Source organism: Carica papaya, chromosome 7, assembly GCF_054855325.1.
Source record: "Carica papaya isolate Zhongbai chromosome 7, ASM5485532v1, whole genome shotgun sequence".
Taxonomy (NCBI): Eukaryota; Viridiplantae; Streptophyta; class Magnoliopsida; order Brassicales; family Caricaceae; genus Carica; species Carica papaya.
The window spans coordinates 29,057,230-29,070,389 of record NC_142315.1 but is presented as its reverse complement, the minus strand read 5'-3'; the positions used below and the strand labels follow the sequence as shown (position 1 = coordinate 29,070,389).

The following is a 13,160-nucleotide window of genomic DNA, read 5'->3' as shown; positions in this document are numbered from 1 at the left end:
GGAGGAGAAAAATGAACCGAAGAACATAAATTGTTAGGCTCAAGATAATCATCTCTAAACACAACTATTGTAGTTTATATAGGTGTTTGTCTCAACTAAATAAGGAAAGCTTAAGATATTAAATGTTAAAAAGAGAAAGTAAATTAGGTTAAAGGATATAAAGGTAAATTACACATTTTATAACTCATTATAATTAATTATCTTTATTTTAATAATATTAATGATGGTGACCGAAATCAACAGGAAATAAAATTCACTGAGACAGAAATTTATAACTGCCTTCAGGATTGTGATGGTGATTAAGCTCCAGGGCTAGATGGTTTCAATCTCAAATTCATTCAATCTTTTTGGGATGTCATTAAGCAAGACATCATGGGTTTTTTTAACGATTTTCATAGTCATAGTTCCTTTATAAGATCACTCAATTCTACTTTTTTGTTATGAGCCCGAAGAAGATTAATCCGGAGAACATTAGAGCATCTATAAATTACTTTCAAAGATTCTGCCTAAAAAATTATTTACAGTTCTTCACAAGATAGTTGGTGACTCATAAAATGCTTTTGTTTATGCTAAACAAATTTCAGATGCTATTTTTATCGCTAATGAAATAGTGAATGATGTCATCAAGAACAAACAAGGTCTTTTGTGTAAACTTGATATTGAGAAAACTTTTGATCATGTAAGTTGAGACTTCATTGATTATATGCTAGAAAGATGTGGTTTCAATACAAAATGGAGAGGTTGGATTAGAACATGCATCACCACTACTTGCTTGGTAGTAATTGTGAATGGAGGCCCTTCTAACTTTTTCATCACTTCGAGAGGTTTAAGGCAAGGTGACCCACTATCTCCCTCCTTTTCATTATTGTTATGGAGGCTTTGAACAAATTACTTGATTGGCCAAAGAACTTAAATTGTTTCAAGGAATTTCTATGGAACACAGGGGTAATCAGATTGAATTAACACCTTCATTTTCTGCAATGACGCCTTCATTTTCTGCTATCTTGACGTCTGCTCATTGATTTTCTTGAAATACATTTCATTATGTTTCCAAGTGGTCTTTGACATAAAAATCAATTTTCACAAATCTAAATTGGTGATGATGGGTTTTCAAACTGGTGAATTCCTATCGTAGATTTTGGGTTGCAAAGTTTCTCAATTACTCATCACGTACCCAGGCTTGGGGCCAAATACAAATACAAAAAATGCTGGAATCCTATCACTGATATGTTTCAAAACCGACTTGCCAATTGGAAGATGAAATTTTTATCAAAGGGGGGGATGACTAACTCATTAAAAACACCCTATCTAATCTCCCTATTTTCTCCTTTCGGTGTTCAACATTCCAACTTGTGTTGCGAATATTCTGAAATCCATTCAGTGCAGCTTTCTCGGAGGAGATGATGATAATAACAATAAGAAAATCTATCATGTAAATTGGAAAGAAATCAAGAAACGTATTAACGAGAGTGGTTTGAGCTTGAGATCTATAACTACACTTAACAAGTCCCTTATTGGGAAATGGATTTAGAGATTCCGAACAAAGGTAACAGCCCATGAAAATAAATCATATTGTGCAAATGGTTCAACGGTGACTGAGAGTTAGAAGAATATTTATTCTTAATATAAACTTTGTCTTCAATTCAAATCTATGATAGAAAGGATAATCTAAAATTGCTACTCTCCAAAAATGGTACCTTTACTGTCAGATCTCTCTACAACCACTTGGCGGACAATTTTAATTAGAACAACATTAGCTTCCCTTCCAAAGTAATATAGAAATCGGGTGCAACTCCAAGAATCTCATTTTTTGCTTGGGAAGCCACAAAAAACTGCATTTTTACCCTTGACAACCTAATGACAAGAGATTTCACAATTGCTAATGGATATTTCCTATGTAAAAACAATTTTGAAACCTGTAATCACCTGCTTTTAGACTGTTCGATTCCACAGAACCTATGGAACACAATTATTAGTCTTATCGGGTTGTCTTGGATCATGAACAACAACAAACATGCAGAACTCCTAGCATGGGAAAAAAGAGAAACAATCGCGCTTTTGAAGGAATAGAACTTGATTTTAACAAAATCATTGATTGTTGGTTTCACTATTTTGGTTCCATTACTTTGGAACATAACATCGACTGTCTCGATGATTATAGTTTTGTTGTCGATAGTTTAATCAACTTATAAATATATTATAAATGGATTACGCCCCCTTGACACTCTTACATCAATACAACTCCACACTTTTATTTCAAAAAAATAATTAATTATCAATTCCTTTTTCTCTTCTATAAAATCTGTATATATAGGGTTGTAGCATTTAATGTAATACACATCAAAACTATTATTAACTTAGTATTAGAGTTTTAGATTAAGAAACACTAAATTTTTTTACAAATCTTATTCATTTTTATCGCCGAAATTAAAAAAAAAAAAACCTAGAGGGGCCATTCTTCATTCCTAGCCACCACAACCTAAGTCACCGGACACCACAGAGTGGTCACCTCCATTACAAGCCAACATCGTAGCAACCTGGCCACCATATTCCTACCAGCCAATTACCACAGACCAGCCACCTCCACCATAAGCCGACATTGTAGCCGACTATCTCCATCAAGATTAGTCTTCATCACTGTTGAGATATTAGAAAACTATGAACATTTGCAATTGTGATAAAAATTCTCATCTATCTGAACTGTTGCAATGGTTTGTAAGGGGTATCATGTACCATTTCATGTCTAAAAATATTAGTTGTAAATCAAACCCAAAAAATGTAACTTTTAGAATAAAATGTCAGATTATTTATTTTTCTCTCTCTAACTTTCCTATTTTTGTCTTCTCTCTTCTCTCTCTCTCTCTCTCTCTATATTTCTCTCTTTCTCTCTCTCTCTATATTTCTCTCTTTCTCTCTCTAACAACCTCTCTCCCTCTGTATATTTCTCTCTTTTTCTCTCTCTAACAGTCTCTCTCTTTCTAAAACTTTCTATCTTTTTTCCTCTAAAATCTTCACTCTCTCTCTCTCTCTCAAACTCTCTTCTACTCTCTTTCCAGAACCCCTCTCTTTTCTTCTAAATTCTTTTTTGTCACAATCTTTTAAAATTATCTACAACTCTAATACTTTTCCTAAATTAAGGTACTGGTGAATTACATGTCAAAGCCGGGTCCTAACAATCACTAGATCCAGTTTGCCATAGCCTCCATGCACACTTCTCTTGGTCGCCTTCATCCTAACCATACATGAGTGACTTCCTAGTTTGCCCCAACAAAGTTGTGCATAGTTCTTTCGATCACCTTCATTAGACGTGAGCAACCAGACGAGCCACAGCGAGTTGTGACCGGACACAACCCACTAATGAAGATACAAATGAAACCCTAACTCGTCTTTGTCACCTTCATCAAACGCGAGTGAACCAAATTAGCAGCACCAGGTCCCGACCAAATACGACCTATGGATACAGATGCAGACATAAACCTAACCGATTTGTGTTGTGACTTGGATCTATTTACCGCAACCCCAACACTAGTTCCTTCTGTCTAGAACCTAAACTCGTTTATGACACAACTATTTGTGCATAGACGTGTACGCGTCGACTGCTGATCTATGATTGCTAGTGAGTTAACTCAATGCACTCCTCACACAATTAATATTTTAAGTAAAATATTTCAAATAATTTTTTAATTACCATTCAATTCTTAAAGGATGTCAGAGGTAATTTTGCAAAATATTAAAGCATATCCCCACGTGGAAAATTCCACCAATGAATTTCAACCAATTTAAGTTGCCTACCAGTTCAGAGCAAAAGACTATATGATCTTTATATCAAAGGAAAATGGGAGCTCACCCATCTTTTAGGTACCGGACCAAAACCTGAAGACTTTACGTTCGCTACCTAGGATGAAGAGGATTCTATGATCATGACATGACTTTGGAACTCCATAACTAACAAAAATAAATAAAACTATAATGTTCCTTCCCCCACAAAGATGGTGTTTGATGCAATCGGCAAAACCCACTCCAAAGTTCAAGGACTCCACCAAATTTATGATATGACGGTCAAAATATGGTTTATGAAACAAGGGCACAGATCAATAAATAAATATTTTAACATGTTAAAAAACTAGTGGCAGGAACCAGATCAATATCATAGCTTGACCAGGGATTGTAGAAGAGATGCAATCTGTCTTTAAAAGTTTGAGAAAAAAGACCGTATATATCAATTTTTGGCAGGACTAAATTCGGAATATGATCAACTACGAATCTAGATCTAGGGAAAAAGAAGGAAATGCTTATTACTCAATAAGGTAATTTCCAACATAACATCGGTCCTAATTTTTTTTTTATTTGAAATAAAACATGTATATTACGTATATGACACCAAAGGGGTGATGCCGCTATACAAAAATATTTAAAAGTCTGTTAGTACATCCAACACTCTCCCAAAATATCACACCCGTGTATATCATGACCCAAAATTAGAAACCCAAAAGTATGTAACCACCTCTCTCTAATTTTGCCAATATCCCTCACACACCCATTAAACGTTCTTTTTTTCCCCTCTTTCCGTACAACCTAAAAAATAGTCAAAGGAATCAAATTGGCAAACTTTGTTCTAATCCCAGCCCCTCCCCAAGCTCAGAGTTCATTTTTGACTGAGCCCCCCATCGTCCAATTAATACCCAATAAGTTATACACCATATGCCAAAGATTGTAGGTCATCAGGCACTAAAGAAGTAGATGATTGCAAGATTCAGCAGCTTTTATGTAAAGATAGCATCCATTGGCCAAACTATGACCCCTTCTCATCAACTTATCAATAGTAAGAATGCATTCCTAACCTACTTCTCAGGCAAAAAAAGCAATTCTCAGTGGCACATTCATTTTCCAAATTTGACAAATCGGAAAATTCGAGCCAACATCCTCCCCTATTAGTCAAAATGCTCATAAAAGGATTTCACCATAAAAATACCATCTTTCTTGAACTTCCAAGTAGTCTTGTCACTGTTGTTATCTAAATACACATCCACAAGAATTTGTAGGAGTTTTGTGAATTCATCAATCTCCCAATCATTCAAATTCCTAACCAGATCAATGTCTCAACCGCTCCTCCCATCCACCCCCTTAAATACCTCCTAATTCACCACATTCTTTCCCTCGATAAATTATACACTCTTAGGAATAGATACCAATCCACTCATCCTCCCAAAAATTAATAATATTACCCCTCCCAAGCTTCCACTATATACCCTCCATAAATTGTCCCCTACCCATACAAATACTCTTCCAAAGACCCACCCCATGAGGCCTAACACACAACCTGTTATTCCCTCTCCCAACAATATCCCCCCACCTGCCCCAATAACCCTACACCACAACCCCTCGTCCCCCGAATGACATCTTCACGATCACCTCCCTAATAATGTCTTATTCAAATCCACCAAAGACCAAATACCCAGTCCTCCCTTCCATTTTGGAAGTTTCACCTTGTCACACTTCATCAAATTATATTTAAAGTTTTGATCATCATCCCCCTCATAAAAAGTGATATTGAATATTTTCTAACTTTTTTGCAATTTTCACAGAGATAATCAAAGCTGATAAATAATAAATGGGGAGATTAGTGAGAGTACTCTTAATCAGAGTTAATATTCCCCCTTTTGAAAGGTAATTTCTTTTCTATCTCGCAAGTCTTCTCTCAAATAAATTAATCACCGGATCTCATGATTTCACATCCTCATACTTAGCTCCCAATAGTAGACTCACGTACTTAATAGGCAAATTGACAAGCTTACACCCAAGCCCCTAGCCAACCTGTCATCATTACCCTTACTCCCCAACATCACCAAATTGATCTTCAATTCAGAAACAGCTTGAAAACATAATAGAATACATCTCAAATTCATGATCATCTCCTTATCCGGTTGACAAAAAATAAGGGTATCATCAGCATCAGCTCTAATCTCACGAGGTTTCAATCGAAAGAAGTTATCTTGAGAATGCAAAAAAATTTTTAATCACACACTTTTATCATTCTTCCATCAGGAAGGAATTCTTCATGATTTGTCCTGCATCCACACTCCACAGCGAAATGGAGTAACGAAACGCGAGAATAGTCATCTTTTAACCACTACTAGAGCTTTTCTTTTCCAAAGGAACGTTCTGAAATAATATTCTGGCGAGGTCGTCCTTACTGCCGCCTATTATTAATCATCTACCTATAAATGTTCTTAATTTCAAAAGTTCTCTTAAAATACTTCAACAGTTTTACTCAGTAGTAGTCAATGACAGGTTGCTCCTGATTAGTTGCCTAAAAATCTTAATTTCAAAAGGTCCAAATTTGTGCGCGACAAGGCGTGGTTAGAAAGCTTCCTGCACATGGCTCTGTGCGTGGCAAAAGAAGAAGATTGAAGGCCGGATCAGTGTGCGATGCGACACAACGCGGCATGGCTGGAAAGCTTCCTGTGTGGCAGAAGAAGGAGGTCGGCTGCTTTCTCTCTTCCTTTGATATGGCCTCTCTTCCTCTGATCTAGCTACTCTTCCTCTGATTTGGCTCTCTTCCTCTGATCTAACTCTCTTCCTACTCAACATATTTTTACTATTTTAGGATTTTGAAAAAAATCTTGACATTAGAATCCAAAAATAGGGGTGAAGAGGGCAAATCTGGATAAGTGGGTACCAAACCAACCTATTGTACTATTTTAGAATTTGAAAAAAAACCTAAAATTAGAAACCTAAAAGAACTTTATTTGACTCTGATACCATATTGATTTTTGGAAGAAAAAATAATAATTTTATTTTTCACCCTTTATATTGTTACACTTAAGGTATTTATACAATTCTTAATCTACAGATAGTGAAATTCTTATTATAATAGAATTCTGATTATATGATATTTTTATTCTCATAGAGTTCTAATTACATAATATCAAATAATAAAACAAAATAATTAAATAATAAAATATGGTGATCAACACTTACCTATTTCTTTTTCCATCTTGGAAAATATAAATATATATAGGGTTGTAATATCCAATAGAATACATATCAAAACCATTCTTAACAGAAGTTTTCAAATCCTATATAAAACCAAGCTCAAATATCCTGAAGTACTTGGGAACAATAGATTGTATATTCAATCACAATTCTCATAATTCTCACTGGGTTATTCTTTCATCCAAGGTAGGGTCACTAAACAGACCTATTTTGAAGTTCCAGATAAAGCTCAAAGTGGTGGGAAATGTAAGAATCTTTCCCTTGCAGGTTCAGTCGGCTTGATAAATTCATAACCTCTTCTCTTCTCTTGTATGCTATGAAGTCTACTAAACTGCCTCATGCTATTTGTAAGAATATTGATGAGCTTAATAGATAGTTTCTCTAGAGACATAGTAGGGAGAAGCATTTAGTCAAACGAGACATTACGACTAATTCTAGAAAGGATGGATGATATGCTATTCTCTATCAAAACAAGTAAGGTGCAGCAGAAGTTTCCAAATTAACTCCTGGAGCGAAATTAAAAATTGCAGATATCTTCATCATTTTAAAACATTGATTGACAAAAAGAAGGATGTAAACATAGATGATAGAGAGAACTAAAAAATACCTTAGGGCATTTAGGCGCTCCAAAAAGTTGTGTTTCTGATGAAGGTCTATTAACAAAATCCACATACTTGTTTATGGCATCAGAGAGGCTACGAGAATCACACAAAAGAAATTTGTTGAAGGATTGATTTACTGCAATATTTGCAAAGGCCTTATTGCTCACTGACAATGATCTGAGATCTGTTAAATGACCAGGCTTCAAGTTTGGATAGACAGAAAAGAGATATGATGTGATTAAGTAATCCAAGAGTGCATCTCCAAGAAACTCCAATCTCTGCCAGAAGTCATCAAAATATTACTTGTAGCAATATCAGACCATAAATACTTCCAAGAAACAATCCATTAAACGAGAAAACAGAAGACTAGTTCCATTCCGATTCAAGAAACAGGAAAGACAAGAAAATACCGTACCTGATAGCAGCCTCCACCATGCTTATTGTAAGAAGGATGGATGAATGCCTGTATAAGCAGACCTTTATGGTGGAAGTGATACTCTAATAACTTCTCAAGAGCAGCAACATCAATGTAACCAGCAAGTGGCTTGTAGATCTTGCTTGCAAAACAAGCATTTGAAACTTGTGAGATGTCAAAATCAACTTCTATGCCAATCCATCTAAGAAATGCAGTTGCACCTTTGAAGCCACAGTCAACTAAGAATGCCCCAACAAGAGCCTCGACAACATCAGCAATTGTTTTCTTATGTAACCAGTGGTGCCCCTTACTGCACCTGACTTCACTAGCATTTGGCTGGGAAGCTGTATCACTTCTATATTGAGAATGAATAGCCATTTCTATTTCTTTGTTACAAATATTTGGACAAGGATAACCCAAAGCAAAAAATTGACAGGGATCAAACAACTGATCCCTTATATATACCTGAAACAGGTGGTTTTGAATAATATGCTCTCAGTTATTTAATCTACAACATGTATTTTTTTTCCAATCGAAAAAGCATTTTTAACAGAAAAAGAGCTCTAAATTTGAATCTACATACAAGGCATAAGAACAAGAGATTCCATTAAGAGCAAAAGCAAATTTCACTAATAAGGCACCAAAGAGTTGGCATCCAAGTGCAAATAAGCTTCAACATTCACAACATAGATAGTCTTTGTATAACTAAAATCATAGGACTGGGCATCAAAAGAGATCCCAGTCCTATATCTGATGGCAGAAAGTTAGAACAGCAAATAAAAAGAAAATTCATGAATCAAGTGATAAAGAAGTTCCTACGACTTGGTGAGAGAAAACTGTTCCCAAGTTGTTGTGAAATGAACTATTTTAACATCCAGACTTACCCTCAAATATTTCCTTTAGTTTCTTCCTAAAATATTCCTACTATTATATGAAAAAGCCTCTTCAGTCACTTTATTTTTATCCTCATCTCCTCTACTCCAAGACTTAAATTACATAATAATTAAACTTATTGTTACTTTTTTGCAAATAATTTATTTGTGCAAAATAGTTTGAAATTATTAACTAGTAAACTATTAAAAAACAAAATACTAATTAACATAACTACTATTTTATTTAGTCCAAAAAAGAAATCATTTTATCCCAACTCATTTAAGCTGGCTGAAAATGATGCTTAAAAAGTCTATTATTTTGTTTCAACCAAATGGCCCATAAATCAGCAAAGCTAGGCCCCTTCCAGAAAATCTTATGCTCCTTAATCATTCCCCACCATGCACATAAGAAACAAATATCCAAGTCTACAAAATCTTAGGTTCCTTACTCCACCCTGCTATGCATATAAGAAACAAAAATATCAATCAGAAAGGTGTGCAAGCTTCCTCAAAGAATGAAACAGCTTAGATCATGACTTCCATGCCTGAGGACAATGAAGAAAGAAATGGCTATTTCTCTTAGAATGGTGGAAACATTTCAAGCCAATGTCATCAGAGAGAGCTTTATGAGGTCCTAGAATTTGAAAGATATCACTAATGCTAACCCAAGTCCAAATGGAAACTCTCATCTTACAGGAAACTTTCACTGTATGGAACAGAGCAGAAATGCAGATAACAGAACAGGACTACAAGTGATGAACTCAAAGCACATAAATCAGACATCAGGAAAAGAGCAATTTGGACTTTAATAACCTGAAGCAATTAATAATATCAATTCCATAAAGGATTGTTTGGACAAATCAAAATTCTCACAGGAAGCTTTCACTATGTAGAATGAGGAACGAAGAATAACATTATGGTTAAGACAACTATGAGTGAGGTAATCAAAGAAAGATTTACAGGTATAAGCCCCTAAAAGAGGGACGAAGTTCTAGAAACATTGTTATTATGAAGGGACAAAGGATCGAACGGGAAATTATGTCGGATAATCTGTAAAGCCGAGGGAAATGCAAAAGGTGCATAACTCACCCATTTATTTTCCCAAAATATAAAACAAGACCGATCCCCCAAATCTAACCGGAACAAGCAAGACAAAAAATCATTATTCTTGAATCACTTTCGTGTCCAATTGTTCTGGTTTAGTTTTTAACAGCTTCTCACAACTCTATGCAACAAAGAACCAATTTTGTCTGGAAAATATTATAACCGTCTGGCTAAGAGAATAATGTTTTTGGATACTAAATTCGTCAAGATCTAAACCACCTTCCTTCTTAGGAAAACAATGAACCTCCCATTTCACACAATAATCCCCAGCATTTTCATCAATGCTGGACCACAAGAGATACTCTTAGCAACCACTACCATTATTCTAGAAAAAGCGAAATAATACAATAGAATGCTATTCAAACAAAATTGTGACAACAGAACTCGACCCACGTGAGAGAAAGGGCTTCCTTCCAATTCTCTAATCACTTAGAATTCTTCACAGCACTGAATCCAAAATAGAAGAAATCCTCATGTTCCCCACAAAAGGAACCAAAAGATCTAGATTATAGTGCAGAAATTACACTCTGCAAGTCTGGACAAGCTCCACATAACATCCTCATCCAGATTGTTACCAAGAAAACCACTCCTGAATAAATTGGTCCTTAAATCCGAGATGACCTCATAAAACTACAAGAGAGAGATGACTTTGATAAGAGTATCACTGTCTTCAGATAGAAAAAGAATCACATCATCCACAAATTACAAATGAGTGTTAGAGAAATGGTGAATTAAGTTAAAGAATATTAAAATAAATGACACTCTATGTAATTAATTATAATTAATTGTTTATTTTGTTTTACTTAAAAAATTTATATATAGAGAATTGTAATATTCAATAAAATACATATCAAACCATTCTTATCATGGTGTCAAAGACCTATGCCAAAGAAAGTCTAACTTTAGTTATAAACCCTAATAAGCTTTTATTCCAGAAATAGAAAAGAAAAAACCCTAAAAGGGTTAGGTTAGCCTTCACAGACCATTCAGTCACAGCCACTGCCACTAGCAACTAGTAGCAACCAAATTGGCCCTCATCACCGAAGTCAGAACCTTCAGCCACACATCCAAATGCAGCCGCACTGTGAACACAACCGCACCGCTAAAGGCAAACATGACACCATCTGTCAAGATGCTCCTCTATCATGAGACACTAGATGTACAGTGCCCACCCTCTATGCCACCCTCTACTCCAGCCTCTGTCTAGACGTACAGCGCTTGCGAGATGTACGATGTTCGCCCTTAGTTCTTGCTGCACCTTTGCCCTAGCCACACCCTTGTGAATGCAACCTGTTCACAGTGTCGTCCCAAACTAATATTATGTCCCTTTGTCCATATCCAAGCTGTCAGATCAACCGCACAGAACTAGATCAGCTGCAAGCTATCGATTCCCTCCTCACATAGCCACTTGAATTCCTGGTAAATTCTTCTTCGTAATTTTTTCCTTTCAACCTTAATTACTATAGAATTCTTAAAGGATGTCGGAGGTAACATCCCAAAATAATAAAGTATATTCCCATATAAGAAATTCCATCACCGAATTTCAGCCAATCCAGGCGGCCTATCTAACATGATATCCAGCAACACTAAAACAGCGTTTGAAGAAGAGTCCCGAAATGAGCAGGATACCTGCGGGATTCAAAGTGCCCACAGGAATGTTGCCTGCGAACTTGCGGGAACACCGACAAGGAGGCCTGCGTGCCCCGCACACCCAGCAGCCCGCATGCATGTGCACGCGCGCACAATGGAGGCACGTGCACGACAAGAGAGCGTGCACACACTGCGCACGCTTGCGCCCATGCGGAACCCTTCTCCCCCACGGAAAAAGGTGTCCTACCCGCGAAAGAATTCCTGTGCATTTGTGGGCCGAATTGCAACTGATATGGGCCTCACCGAAGTTTAACGGCTATTCCAGGCCCAACATCCCTCCATATACTGCAGGCCCAATGAATCAAAGCCCAAAACCTGAAGGCCCATAGGCCTTGAGTCCAAGATACAGCCCAAAGAGAGCTTGTCGAGTCCAAATTGAGAAGAATCAAGGAGTGCAAGCCCAAAATCTGCTTTGAAAGGCCAAGAAGAAGCCCGACCGCAACCCAAGAAAAGGATCAAGGCTCGGCCAAACCCGAGCTCAAGCCGTGGCCACCATGGCAAAGAGGAGGTAGACATAAGAAAGTCCAGCCACTCAAGAAAACTTATCCTTGAGGAATCTGACTCAGAGGAGGAGATGACACCTTCTAAAGCCAACCAAAAACTGAACCAAGAAGGTCAAGAAGATTCCTGGCCTTAAAGGACCAACAAGCTGAGAGAGAGGAGAGTATTCATGGGAATCCGATACCAAAGAGGAAGAAGTTTTCCTTCTTCCTTCACAAGTCCAAAAACAAGTTGAAAACACCTTCTATGTAGAAGATTCTTTGTTGAAGAGTGAAGACTTCAAAAAGGAGATGAATATTCAAAGGAAGGGAGTAAGAATTCCAACCAAAAGGGGAGTCCAAAGCTATCATGCAATCGACCAAGAAGAAGACTTCAAAGCTGATTCTTCCATTCACTCTTCACATAAAGTCCTCTATTTTATAGCAAAAAGACCGCTCAAGAATCATTAAAGAAATAAGAATAACAAGCCGAATGCACATAGGAAACCAAACCCAATAAGGAACATGACTTCGACCATGAGAGGAAGACTTATGTTTTTAGTTTATTTTATTGTTTTTATATTCCTATTTAAATTAGGACTCGACTATTTTAATTATTTATGTTTAAGATTTTAAGTAGAATTATGTAATCCTACTCTTATTCGGATAAGAAAATAAAGGTTTATATAAGAACCTTAGTCCTTAGGTTGTAAACACAATTCAACGATTCAAGAGATCAATAAAATTAAAACTTTTGCTTTCTTTAAAATTAGCTTTGGTAATTTTGTAAATGTCCTTCAAGTTCTTCAAGTTAGTGAACTTTTATAAGTTTTGTTGAGGCAAAAAATCAAAATTGACTTATCAGATAAGCCGTGAAGTCCTTCTTTTTCTTTTTATTTTTCCAATTATCTTAACTATTGTTTTCCAAATTGGTGGGTGATATTATCAAGTAGAAGACGGTGAATTAGGTGATTAAGATGTTCAGATCAGACGTGGTGTGAGGTTCCGAGAGTATTACGATCCTTACAAGTCTCTCCCGCGT

At 36.3% G+C, this 13,160-nt stretch overlaps 1 protein-coding gene across 3 annotated transcripts in view; it reads right to left on the bottom strand.

Moving 5' to 3' along the window:
• Positions 1-13,160, bottom strand: part of DCL4 (dicer-like 4) — a 67,881-nt gene that overhangs the window by 4,171 nt on the left and 50,550 nt on the right. For all 3 annotated transcript variants that reach the window (XM_088208123.1, XM_088208124.1, XM_088208125.1), the window contains 2 exons: positions 8,014-8,478; positions 7,604-7,876 (listed from right to left, as the gene is read on the bottom strand). In XM_088208123.1, the coding sequence (XP_088064249.1) occupies positions 7,604-7,876; positions 8,014-8,478 (738 nt within the window). The remainder of the gene's footprint in view (positions 1-7,603; positions 7,877-8,013; positions 8,479-13,160) is intronic.